Source organism: Ambystoma mexicanum, chromosome 1p (genome assembly GCF_040938575.1).
Source record: "Ambystoma mexicanum isolate Mex_15411 chromosome 1p, UKY_AmexF1_1, whole genome shotgun sequence".
NCBI lineage: Eukaryota > Metazoa > Chordata > Amphibia > Caudata > Ambystomatidae > Ambystoma > Ambystoma mexicanum.
Genome location: NC_090921.1, coordinates 77,338,738 through 77,352,565, shown reverse-complemented (window position 1 = coordinate 77,352,565; position 13,828 = coordinate 77,338,738). Strand labels below are relative to the sequence as shown.

The 13,828-nt window shown below is 45.1% G+C and overlaps 1 protein-coding gene across 1 annotated transcript; it reads right to left on the bottom strand.

Annotated features, from left to right (window-relative positions):
• Positions 1-6,387: 6,387 nt before the first annotated feature.
• LOC138451095 (micronuclear linker histone polyprotein-like) lies at positions 6,388-7,803 on the bottom strand. The gene has a single exon (XM_069604887.1). The coding sequence runs from the start codon at positions 7,801-7,803 to the stop codon at positions 6,388-6,390; it is 1,416 nt and encodes a 471-aa protein (XP_069460988.1).
• Positions 7,804-13,828: the final 6,025 nt, after the last annotated feature.

Below are 13,828 nucleotides of genomic sequence, written 5' to 3'. Positions count from 1 at the left end.
TTAAGCGTGACATTTGCTCGAATATGACGGTATTGAGCCCCAGAATACACGAAACAATCAGGAATCCATGCCCCGCCTCGCCGCCTCGGTGAAGAGGCAAAGAGGCACTAGTTCCAAGGTACTTGCCACAGGTGCGCGCGCGCCCTCACCTTTGAGCATTTCCCTTACAGGGGGGAGTGGCTAACTGCTCCACCGATGTATTTCTACAATAAAGTAGAAAATAATCTTTAAAATACACGTTAGTGCTTACTACAAGAGCACAATCAATGCCTTAAGGCATGACATACTTGGAAGTAACATTACAGTCCAGGAAAAGAGGCTGTATCAGGAGGTCACTGCAAAATCCACGGGCAGCCGTCCAGGCAAAGAGGCAAAGAGGCACTTCCAAGGTACTTCCCACAGGGGCGCGCTGTTGGAGTGTTTCGGTGAGGAAATAGCCTGCTACTCTTTCGGAATGTTGGAAACGCCGATTGCACACAATCTTTTTACTGTGGCTACTGTCACTGGGCGGAGCAGGCACATAAACCCCTCACTCTCGCTGAGCGAAGCGGAGTGCTGTAGGAGTGTTTCAGTGTTTGGGTGTCCGGGGTAAGACAAGAGTCACCAGAATCAACAGCTTCTGGCCATTTGTAAACGAGCTCCACGACTTTGGAGGTCCCTGGTAGGCAGAACACAGCAAGCGCATAATGGTTAATCACTCTCCCTAACGGGAGAGGGGGGTTTAGATTCTATTAAAGACAAGAAGGCAAGTATTATGCATTATTCTTTACTTCTGACAACCACAGCATCAAAAGAACAACAAAACCTTGGGTTTGTAGGTGGGATAATACTTGCTTCCTTGTCTTTAATAGAATCTATACCCGCTCTCACGTTAGTGAGGGGGTTTAACCATTCTATGTAAAGACACAAGGCTTCATTTTATGCAAGTTTAAAGCCCTTGCATAACATTAATTGCAACATCATCAATACGCTTGTGATAAAATGTTTTGAATGTAGATTCCCTTGACCAATCAGCTGCTTTAAAAATTGGTTCAGGGCTTCCCCCCAGGATAGCGGCCTTAGAGGCCTTAGCGCCTCTAACTGAATGAGAACCAAAAGAGGAAATGTCAACGCCCGCTTCTTTCATAACCCACTTAATCCATCTGGCAAGAGTGGCAGGAGTGCATTTCGTAAGAGCAGTTTGTTACTAGATTATTTTACTGAGTGTACCACGGTGTGCTGGTGTTTGCGACCCCAGGCCCGCTCTGCCCCGGTCAAGGCAATTTTACGACCTTTGCTGGATAGCTACCATTTTGTTTGTGCTAGTTTCTTCAATTTGGTTTTTACTTATTGTAAATTGGCTTGAAGAGAGTTGGTATAGCTCTAGCGTGTTTGTGCGCTTATGGCTTTCACATTATAAAAAGGTATGCCACTCTTGAATGAGGTTCCAGTGGACTATCCTACAATGCAATGTACTCCGAAGTCCACCACAAAAGTTATTTATCTTTTGCGCAACAGTAAATCAACTGCTAATGTCCGGCCTGCATTGCTAACGGCGGATATTCAAAAATTTTGCACAGCAGATTCTAAGAATGCTGAGCTAAAGCGGGCTCAGGCTTCAGCTGGCGCGAAACAAATAACGGCCCCTAGATCTACTAATCAAGGTGACGTTGGGGGAATATTGATGTGCCAGTCTCTCCTACTGATTCCCTCTTTCATCTTTGCAGCATGTCCCTCTTTCCATATCGGAGTTAGGCTCTTTTGCTGAGGTAATAGCTATATCGGATGACGACTCAACTCAGGGGAGTGAGGCTGCAGCGATTTCACCTCCTTTGCTAAACAGCGTCAGTCCTGGTGTAGTGCCTCACCTGAATGTCCAATCTTCGGGCCTCATTACGAGGAAGGCGATAGGGGGTTAACGGGGCCGGTAGAGCTGCCGGCCCCGTTAACCCCTTACCGCCTCATTACGAGATCTCCTTGCGGGACCAGCTAAGGACGCCTGGTTTTACCCGTTGTTTGCATCCTCCCCATTCCCATTGAGCCGTATGGGGACTTGAATGGGAATGGGGCGTACAGGGTCTGGTTTCCTGTAATGGGGAAATACCAGACCGTCCAAGGTCGGAATGGCCTGGTTTTTCCACATTCCAGGAACCCGGACCCGGTACCCGGAATGGGGGTAGCCATGCCACAAAAAGCAGCATGGTTACCTCCTTCCTCGTAATGAGGCCCTTTGACTTCTCATGATAAGATAATAAACAAACAAGATTCTACCCAGGTCAGCAGCGTTCTTTCCCAATCTCCTGCTATGTTTTCCCCCACAGCCCAAAACACCTCAGCCTTGTCCTTATCCTTTATACAACCAACCCCAAGGAGAAACTTAGCAACTATGGGGCCTTCGCCTAAGGGTAAGGAGGGGGATTATGTGGTGGGCCTAGAAACATTGTTGCAAACTATGAACGCAGCTCTGTTTGCACTCACGAGGCTATATGAAACCTTATACACTAAAATAAGTGCTCAACATGAACTACTATCGACACTATTAAAACAAAAGCAGATCCTTCCCATGTTGTCGCATGGCATAGCCCAGACGGACGTTTCATTTTTTCCTCAAACTTTTGTTCTGGTAGTAGTTTCTGTCCTTGGAGTCAGGAGGTCCTACTGATTGATTACTCTTTGGTGCAGCAATCGCATTTGTTGCAAATGGCTAATTCTGATTCTGGAACATCTAGCCACTCAGACAAAATGTCTGTGGTGGTTTTGAAGAAAGCCTTGGGCAGAGCTGACAATGCCTCCATTATTGAGAAGGATAGGGAACAGGATTGTCTGTAGGCCTTATCTGTTACTAGAAAAAAAAAAGCCGAAACTTATACATGTCACTCAGTCAAACTCTGTCGTTCTTGGCTCTGCGACTACTTATTTTTTTTTTTTTTATTTACTTGTATTTTAATTGTATTTCAATTTTTACAAGATCTTTTCCTTCACTCTGTTTTGGGATGCTTCCTAAGATCGTTATTTATTCTGTTAGTTCTTTATGATATTGTTTAGGATTCTGTTTCTTCTAGATTAGGAGAAACTGTTTCCTATTTGATCGCGAGAGTCCTTTTCTTCTAATTTCAAACTGTCCAGAAATTTTGCAGTCGCTATAGTCAGAGAAATTGAATCCCCGCTCATAAGCTTGTTCCACCAATCCTCTTCCCTTATGATCTGGAACTTTGATCCGTGTGGATGAAGATAGGTTTGTCTGGGGTTGCTTGTACCAGGACAGTGGAGGAGTAGATGTCTAAGAGTTTCGGTGACCCCATTTACACAAAAACGGCACTTGTTGGTCACTGATTGTTTCCTGGTGTAAAGGATCTCATTTGTCTTCAGGATGTTCAAGCGTGCTCTCAGAAAGATTGTACGCAGTCTTTTATCTGGGAACTTTTTTAAGTAGTTTCTTACATCGTCCAGCTTTTGTGTATTGCTTGTGTGATGGGCCGAAGTTGTATGTTCATCAGCTATTTCAAGTGTTTCGATCCAATCTTGTAACTTTAGTTTTTTCTTTATTTTTCCAGGAATGCTTTCGATTTCCCATTCAGAACAACCAATATTTGCAGCTTGATCTAGAAGGTTGTTATACCATGTTGTTAGCATGGGGTTTTGGCCGCTCTTTATTTCTGCAAAAATGATTTCCAGGATTTTTGGTTGTGGGAGCCTTAGAATCTTTCCCAGGAACAGTAAGCTATTTCTCTCCACCACTGATTTCAATGATTGCAATCTTAATTCACGTCGAATGTTTGCTACCGGGGTGGAGTTTGGCAACCGGAGCACTCTCCGCCTAAATGTTCCTTCCAGTTTTGCCCACAGTGTTTTCGGAAGATAAGGCATTGCCTCTGCTCCGTAGGTTAGAGCTGGAGTGGCTTTTGCTTTGAAGAATCTTATTATTGGTAGGATTGAGAATTTGCCGAATTTACGTTCCAAGGATACGGCTTGTGCTGCTAGTGTTTTTGCCTTGGAGAATAGATGTTCTTGCATTGTTATTTCGATTCTGCTGCACGATAGTTTAACCCCCAGGTATGTGAAACTCTTTACTGTATCCAGTTTTTCTGAGTTTGCAAACCACTGGGGGCGTTTACTCTGTTTAGATCCTTTTTCCATGATCATTATTTTGGTCTTCGAGGTGTTAAGTTCCAGATCATTTTTCTTTAGGTAGCAGGATAGGCTATCCAGTTGTCTCTGGAGCCCAATGGGCGTTTGGTCAAATAAGAGAATGTCGTCCGCGTAGAGCAGACGTGTCACTTTCTGCTTACCTATTTGAGGAGGAAATGATCGGGTGTCGTTTTCTGCGTCCACTATATCCGCCATGTATGCTTTATACAATGCTGGTGCCAGAGGGCATCCTTGTTTGACTCCTCTCGCTGTCTTTATGATTGTAGACAACGAGCCTGCTGCATTAAGCCGGACTCTGACGGAGGTGTCGCTATGCAAGGCCTTCATTGGTTCCAGGATGGATAGTGGGCAGTTTTGTTTTTCGAGTTTCGTCCATAGTTTACCTCTGTTGACACGGTCGAAGGCCTGGACCAGATCGATCGTAGCAATGAAGATTTTCGGTTGGCCTTCGAGGACTTTGGATTTCAGGATGCTGATCAGCATAATATTGACGGAGGTACCTAGGTTCTTTTCGAAACCCGATTGAAATGGGTCCGCTGTTTTTGTCTCCTTTTGCCATGTCTGAAATTCGTCTAGCACCAAGGAGCCGAAGAGTTTTCCAAGCACACCTAAAAGTGCTATCGGCCTGTAGTTTTTCGGGTCATCTCTCAGGCCCTTCTTGTAAATAGGAACGATGTTTGCTGTTCTCCACGTGTCAGGAATTTTTCTTGTGTTCCTGCATCTTCGGAAGATCTCTGTTATTAGCGGTGCCCAGGCTTTTGCGTCCTGTTTTAGATGAATGTTGGATATTCCATCTGGGCCGGGTGCACGAGAGTTGTTTAACTTGTAGATCTTTTCCAGAATAGCCTGCTCGGAGCAAGTTATCCATTGCGATGTATTTTGTTTTTCCACTGCGGTTTCTGGTGTTGTAGGTTCTTTAAATAGTTCGGTGATTTATTCTACCCATTTCTCTTCTGGGACACTGTTGGTGATGGTCATATCTGTGGTAGCCTGATTGGTTTTTATTAGTTTCCAGAAGTCTTGTGAGTTCTTTTTACACACTGCTCTCAACATGGACTCAGCGTCTTCTTGGTATAATTTCCAACGAACTGATTGGAGCCATGCTTTGTAGCCTTTTTTTTGTATAGTTGCCGATTTTAGATTTAATTGTGTTGCATATCGTTTTGCTTGTCGTATTACCTTCCGTAAGGAAGATTTCATTATCCTCAACTCTTCATTATATTTGTGCAGATGAGTTGTTTCCAGTCTTCTCTTTTGCATTGGGCGTAGGTATGGAATGAGAAGAGGATAGTAATCCAATTTTTCGGGGGTAGCTTTAGCAGTCCTTTGTCTGTAGTATGATGTTGTAATATCGATTAAGACATCTGATGTCATTTTCAGCCGGCTCCCTTGTGCGTTTGTTTCGAGCTTGTAAGGCATTGCTGTGGTCGCGTGTGTTCTTACTGGCCACGTTGCAGATAGTAAGTTGTGATCACTGCTGATGGTTTTCACTACCTTGAAGCTCGTGATTATAGAGTATAGCTCTTTGGAGGCGAATATGTAATCGATGGTGCTTTTCTTTCCTTCGCTTTCCCATGTAGGGATGGTGGTGCTGGCAACTTCTAAAGTGTTCAAGTTGTACAAATCTCTGGATTTTATCAACGCCGACCATGCGCAACCTCGAGCGATTGAACATGGATTTGTTGTATTTTGCGGTGGCTTTGATGCTTTGTGACCTGGACAGGTGGCATTCAGGTCACCGCATATCAGAATATGGTCTACATCATAGATTTCAGCGACGTCGGTCAGTATTTATTCCACGATGTTTAGAAAATCGTTTGTTTTAGTTTCTGATGGGTTCCAGTAGATGTTCAGGAGGAGAAGGAGGTCGTATCTGAGTTTTCCTTGGGATGTTTCCTCTTTTTCCCATTTCAGTAATGTTGCCTGGATTGCCAAGGACAATCTCAGATTATGGACTATTCGTAAGGTCCCCCCTGATCGAACTGCTGTTAAGAGGCCTGATACAGGTCGGCCTTTGTCTCCTTTTTGAGCAGGCGATAATAGAACTTCGTAGTCGTCCAAGCTGGGTGGATAGAGCAACCAGGTCTCTTGTAAACTTTATAGGTCAAATTGGCCAAGGTTTATCTCTTCGGGCTTGGTCAGATGGGAATGGCCTCTTGTATTCCAAGAGCCAATGGTGATCGTTTGCTTCTTCTTCTGTACACCTTGCGTTTGCTCTGATGAGTCTCCTCCAGTCCTCGCCGGAGGGCGGTTTGGTTGCTATTTCTTCACGTAGCGTGTCAATACGGCCAGAATCCATGCCCATTTTTTGGGATCTTTTTCCACCTTGTCGACGTGCTTTAAAGTCGGGGGCTTTTCTCGATCGTTTCGCGTTTCTGTTTCCCTTCTGCCCGATCTCGAGGACGGGCCCCTCGGTAGTCTGTTTGATTTACTTACTGAGGACTCCTCCTGTGTTTTCCACCTTCCCATGGTAGTAGAATTGTCAATGCTCTTTACTCTTCCTTTATCTCTTCTGGTGTCTGGGCTGTATTGCCTTGTAGTTTCTCGTGCTGTGTTTCTTTTGTCTTCGTTTTTTCGCTCGTTCTTCTCTGGTGTTCGGTATGATTTTCTCTTTGTTCTAAAAGTGTCTGTCACTTTCGAGGTACTCTGAGCTGATTTCCTTCTTTCTTTCCCGTTTGTCTCGTAATTGCACTCTAATTTTGATGCGTGTGGGTGAGCACTCCTATGACCTCTTTCTTCAGATGTGGTTTCCCTTAGGAGGTACCCTCTTTTAGACAGTTCACCTGCCGCCCGGAGCAGGAGTTTCTTCACTGTTTGAGACGTGATGTGCAGAAAGATGCTATCTGTCCTAGCTTTTTGTGCGAATTCCACTATTTTTATGTCTGCACTTCTGATTTGGTCTCCTCTGTGAATTTTTTCGAGGAGCTTCATGGTTGCTCTTCTATTAAGGATGATTTTTTCTCCCGTTTTGTCACATCTTTCAAGCTTCAGCGTGCGTGACGAATGACTCTTTTGGGTGAAGATTTTGGATGTACGCGTGGAATTTTGTTGTGTGGGCAAGACAGAAAGTCTTCGATTTGATCCAGATGAGTCCCTGGATTTATGTCTTCGTCTGTTTTCGTCCCTCCTGTGACTCATTGTTCTGTGTGTTGGTGCATTTGCATTTTTATCTGTGTCACTTTGACTAGTCGGAGACTTTTGTCTGTGCCGCGATTCGTTGTTTGATGTCTCTTCAAATCTTCCAACATTGCGTTTTTCCTTGTATTTCCGTAGATAAGAATCCTCGGTGCCTCCGTGCTTTGATTCAGTTTTGTTGCTCTTTGAGTTGCCTAGACGAAAAAGTGGTTTCCTCTCTGGGGTGATTTGACAACTTCTGTTACTTGGGTCGTCAGTTTTATCTTTCTTTTTTGTTGGTGTTTTTTTTTGGATCTGGTGGTGTGAGTCTTTTGATTCATGTTGCAAAAGATTATCATCCAGAAAGGATACCTTTCTTTTTTTTGTAGATGGTCTGGGAATGTCTGATTCCGATGTTTCAATAGAGTAGACGTTTAGGTTGGATAGGTCCAGCGAGTTGTCTTCAGTGGCTCCCCTCTGCTCTTCTTCTTCAATGATCTGGTAGGACTCGTTCTCCGTAGGTTTTGGTTTTTGATCGTTCACCGTTATCCATTTGGTCATAAGCTTGTTTTAGATGCTTTCTGTTGGTTGTTTCTTCTGTGCAGAGAGAGCTTTTGTGGTTTTTTCTTTCGCTGATGATTGATTTTTTTGAACCTTTTGTCTCAGTGATTTTTTTACTGCTCTCTTCGGTTTGCGTTCTGAGTTGAACTTCATCGGTTTAGTTTTTGCAGTTATTTTCCGTGTCTCCTGACTTAGCATGTGAATTTATTACTCTTTTTGGCGATCTAACGCCCTTATTGTCATAGGTCATCGAGTATATGTCTGCCGTTTTGTTTTCTGATTTATGTTTTCTTTTAATCTCATTCGGATTCGTTTGAGTGCTCACATTCACTGATTTATGTTTGAAGTGAAATATCTCAGGGTTGTCTGTCATGGAGCTTTGATCATTTGTACTTGCCTTCCAAGCTTCTAAGGCTGTTATATAGCCTTCGAGATGGGTTAGCTTTGAATTGCATGCAGCTATTAATGAGGTATGATCCTTTAACGTGTCGTTGATGGTTTCATATAGCTTCCCAAATGGTGCAAGCGCAATGGTCACGGCTGACATGATTGGTAGTATGTCAGTGCTTTTGGTAGGTAAATTAGTGTCTTTTTTTTTATGCATTTCGCTTTCTGTCTTGCCTTTATATGGAGTAGAGAGTAATGATCGTGAAACTTCTGCTTGATCAACGTCCTTTCTTTGTTTCGGAATCAAAATCCCACCAGGAGATGTATCTCTGATTTTTAACATGTTTTTATAGTTTAATAATGCCTCCGCCAGTTTGATTTCTTCACGTGTTCTCTGGTGATCTAGTTGGACCATCATTAAGTTTGGTTCCGTTTCTTTTTTTTTCGCCGTAATAAGTTTGTTTGATGGTTCGGCTTTATCCGATTTATCTGCCGGACCTAAAGATGAGGACAATGGTGTTTCGCTCATAATGAGTTCTGCCGTTTGTGTTTCATCGTAGTTTCTTCCTTCAGTCGGAGCTGGCTGTAAGCCAAGATCTAATTGTTTTTCTTCCCTGTGCATGGTTATAGCTGGTTGGCCAGAGGCGCTTTTTTCTCTCTGTTCCGCGTTGTTTTCCAAGTTTCGCTCCGAGGGTCTGAGATCTGTGTTGACGTTAGGTGGTTCGGTTTTTTGTTGGGACGGAGGTAAGTTGTAATGCCAGCGTGTTTGGGGTGGGTAACTGATGCTTCCCAGACACTGCGCTGAAGCCGGTTGTTTTGGTACGATTTTTCGAGGGGATGGGGGAATTCCCTCCAAGATTTCCAAATCCGATAGCTCAAACCGGTTTACCGGCGGAATCTTTCCCAAAAACCTTCCAATCGGGTTATTTGTCGGAGTTACTGTATTAGTTGATTTTTTCGTCTGTGTCTTGTTTGGTAATCTGTTATTAGGTGTTGATGAGCCAGTTGGCTTTAATTTTTTTCCCCTAGGCTTTGTGTGTTTTGATTTATGACAGTTTCGTTTGATTTGGAGATTTGAGATTTTGACTTTACCTCCTCCTCTTTTCGGGGAGTAGGGGAATGAGTCAGAATAGATTTGGACTTGAATCCGTCGTGTACTTCTGTAGTTGAGTAGGTGTTTGACTTGGCCCAATGATGTTCTCTCAGGATATTCAGATCATCAGTTACCTCTACTTCGGGATCCTCCAGGTATGATATAGTTGTGTTTGGGCAGTTTTGGTCTCCATATCCAGTCGAATCTAATTCAGGGCTTGGTAGAGCGGCTCTTATAGTCATTGGGTGGACCTCGCTTTCAATTTTTAATTTTCTACGAAGGTCAATTTTATCCAACCCAGTGTATTTTTTCTCACTTATTGTCTCAAAGAAAGCCTTCAGGCCTTTATCTGTAGTTAGATTTGTCCTTGGTGCTACTTCTGTATACGTTTCACCATGTAATGGCTCCAATCTGCCACAAGAGGGCGTAACGCGGCCACTCTCCGGCTCAGGCTCGCCACTCCCCACTTCCTGGAGCTCCGAAACCAGCCCCGGGCTCGCTAGGGTAGGGCCCGCCTCCAGTCCTCCAACACCCGACGCCGGGTCCTCCACACAGTGGGGCTCAGCGGCCCCAACGTTTATCCTCACAGCAATCGGCAGAGCCGCCGCGCACTGCACCGTTGTCTCCCGCTCCCCCCCACCTGCCGGCTCAGACGCCGGCGGCACGACAACGACCTCGTGGGGCAGACTCCCCTCCGGCGACCGCCGCTCTCCCCCGCCGGCGGGTCCTACAGGCGGCGACACGGCTCCTCTCCAAGGTGGGTCGTGCTGCTGCCGATGGGGCGATCTGAGGGGGGGGATCGGAGGGGAGAGAGCAGGCATCTCTAATTGCTGCGATTTCTTCGTTTTGTGTTTGGGTTCTAATTTGTTGCGCACAAGTGGTTCCTCTTGTGTTTTTAGTGTGAGAAAACCGCTTCTCAACAAACGGCCGGCTTCTTCTTGCACTGTTTGCCCAAGCTCCGGCTTTTCTATCAGGGAGGGCTCCTCCATGGTTACACTAGTTTCAATGCTGGGAGGATAGTCGTAGGGACTATGTAACCAGGGAGGGCTCCTCCATGGTTACACTAGTTTCAATGCTGGGAGGATAGTCGTAGGGGTGTTCTGATAAGTTCTTAAGTGCTTGGGATTTTGTACTTGGGTGAGCTTTGTAGGGAGCAGTCGGGAAAGACAGGCAACCAGCACGCCAGCAGCCAGACTGCCAGACTGCACCTCCTCGCAGCTCTCCGCGGCCGCTCCGCGGCCAAAGTGGGTTTTTAAACCCTATGCCTTGATGAAAGGCAAAAACAGACTCAGGCAGAAGGAAAAAAGACTCAGGATTCTCTGCCAGACTGCACCTCCTCGCAGCTCTCCGCAGCCGCTCCGCGGCCAAAGTGGGTTTTTAAACCCTATGCCTTGATGAAAGGCAAAAACAGACTCAGGCAGCAGGAAAAAAGACTCAGGATTCTCTGCCAGACTGCACCTCCTCGCAGCTCTCCGCGGCCGCTCCGCGGCCAAAGTTGGTTTTTAAACCCTATGCCTTGATGAAAGGCAAAAACAGACTCAGGCAGCAGGAAAAAAGACTCAGGATTCTCTGCCAGACTGCACCTCCTCGCAGCTCTCCGCGGCCGCTCCGCGGCCAAAGTGGGTTTTTAAACCCTATGCCTTGATGAAAGGCAAAAACAGACTCAGGCAGCAGGAAAAAAGACTCAGGATTCTCTGCCAGACTGCATCTCCTTGCAGCTCTCCGCGGCCGCTCCGCGGCCAAAGTGGGTTTTTAAACCCTATGCCTTGATGAAAGGCAAAAACAGACTCAGGCAGCAGGAAAGAAGACTCAGGATTCTCTGCCAGACTGCACCTCCTCGCAGCTCTGCGACTACTTATACCACTGTGGGCTCTCTGGTAGAAAGGCTTGTTGAACTTCCACCAACGACACATTACACCATCTTTGAGTCAAAAAAGAATATCAGTGAGACTTGGGGGGGGTAAAATTACAGGTACCCGCCAATTTATACGTATATTGGGCTTGCCCAAAACAGCTGCGAGTTTAGCAAGAACAACCATTGCAAATAAATATCGGAGGTCCAACTTTTTGAGGGTTCCGGCCCGACTACTGTACCTTCCCAATCTCACGTATTGCTGTATGTTCCACTAGATAGTTTGGTCCTTGTGAGTGAGCAGTAGCAGAGATTGCAAAACACCCAAAATCCTAAACTATTTACTTGTCCTTTAATGCCTTCTGGCCCTTTATTACCATCTGGCTCTAATAATACCATTGCACAGGCCTCTGCGCCTGTCCTGCCTATAACATTTCAAAATTCAAAGGAGGAAGACCCTTTGGTCACCAAAAATAAAATCTTAACGCTTGCTGGGACAAGAGAGGAGATTGATCTCTCTATTTGTCGCTTACTCCCAAATTCCCAGAATGCTCCGGATCGGGACATAAGAGCACCGCCTTAAGGGGCCCATTGCGGTGTTGAGCATCTGACATCTAATACTCTGCTGAGCGATGCCACTAATTATCAGAAGCAGCAGGAGTCTTGCAATGACCACAAAAATCGGAGTCACTTAATATTGCAATGCCGTTCTCATCCTTACGCTCAGTATGATTTAAAGAGGCAATCCATTATTAACATCTGTTCAGAGATTCCTGCACTGGAGGACCTCTGCACGTTTGATATTGAGCAAATCACATTTTTGCACAATAGAGATCTCTCTGTGGTAAAGTTGTGGTTCTGTTCAGCTATGGTTAGAAATGCCCTCTGGTCGTCTAGGATTGAGCTCTATAATCTGGGCTTTTTACTGATCAACCATTCCACTTTGCTCATGAATATGTTCCTAATTTCGGGTATAAATATCCATTGATGAGTGGAAGTAGGTCTAACTCTGCAAATTCTTTGGGCCACGGTGTTGGGACGAGCAGCAATCTCGACAGAATTGATGCTTTGGGCCTTCCTGTGAATAGGTGCTAACAATGAAAGGATCCGCATATGTTTACCTTAGCTTCATGGAACACACAGGGTTTTAGGAATTTAACTTCATCCAAAACCAATTTGCTGGGGGACTATGATGTGATACTCCTCCAGGAAATTTGGCTTACAGCTCCCGCTATGTGGGACGATCATGTCATCTCTTTGGTTCCGGCAATTCATCCTATTCGGGGTCGCCCTATGGCGGGTCTGATGGTGGCAGTTAAAAATCCTTCTAGCCTCACTTTGTTTCTATGGGCTTCCCCGAACAGTTATTTGCAGATGGTGAAGATAGGATATGGGGAGCGTTTTATAGCAATTATTAATGTCTACTGGAATCATCTTGGGATCTCTGATGACGCCTTTATTAGCGACTTTGAAACCCTCTTGTATCTGGTGGCACTGGCCCCTGGCTGTCATCATCTTATTATAGCAGGCAATTTTAACATCAAATGTATAGCTAGTCCACTTCTTCGCCTTTCACCTATTGCGATAAGATGGAATGCTCTTATGGAAGTTCGACATTCACAAATGGTGAATGGTGCAGTGAAGGGTGACATTCCTCCATGCCACACCTGGCATAGAGGGAGTCAGACTGCTTTATTGGTCTATCTGTATATAGATGGCCTTTTCTTCAAGGTCATTACGCATTTTCAAGTAAAGCAGCAAACGGTAAGCGATCATAATATCCTAAACCTGAGGTGATCTTGGTCCCATACACGAAAAAGAGAAAAATGTTTCGCTTGCTACTGGTTTAGCATTGAATGGAGCCAAAAACAGGATCTCTTGGTCACTGTGGCTGCTGCTGGACCTTAATACAATTTTACTTAGGCCTGAGTATTATACAGATGATAGAGCGTATGGCAAGGTGCAATCTTACACAGAAGCCATGAGTATTTTTAAAACAACTAAAAGTGCTAGGGGTACTCCCTTTAAAACTAGACTGCATACCTTTGATCCCGATGTTGCCCAGGAGAAAACTAAATATCGAGCCGATAAAAGGAAGGCTACTCTGTTACCCCGAGCACTTAAAGTCTAAGGTCTATCAAATGTCGATTTAAAAATTGGATGAAGGCTAGACGCATGTTAACACTCCAGCGCGACGCCGAAAGTATGTTAAAAACTGTGCGCTCGAAAAGCTTTGCACATATATGGGCGCCTCTGAATAAGACGAGTGCTCAGGAAAGCCTGATAGTCCAAATAACCCCAGTACCGCAAGTAGTATGGATAGCTTTTTTATAAGACTCTCTATGCTCTGGTTACTCTCTCAACACTCCTGAAAGCGCAGCCTTGCTTTCGAACTAAAGGTTTAGATTTTGACATGGAGGATATTCTCTTTTATATTTTTAAGTTAAGCGCCTCAAGGGCTCTGGGGCTCAATGGCCTTTCTAACTTTGTCATCTGGGGCCTGGGTCCTCAATACCTTCAACTCTCTCTAACTAAATATCTTCCTTCCCGAGCTCTTCGCTCATCCGCCTCCAACTCCCACAGGGTCAGTTGCTTCTCCAAGCAACGAGTTGGTGGCAGATCTCTTTCTTTTGTTCGGGCTTCCCTCTGGAACAGCCTCCCTGCCTCCCTGAAACTTGAGGAGAACCATCTCC

Excerpts from the sequence above, each read along its gene's own strand:
- LOC138451095 (XM_069604887.1), bottom strand. The coding sequence starts at position 7,803 with ATGACCAAATGGATAACGGTGAACGATCAAAAACCAAAACCTACGGAG.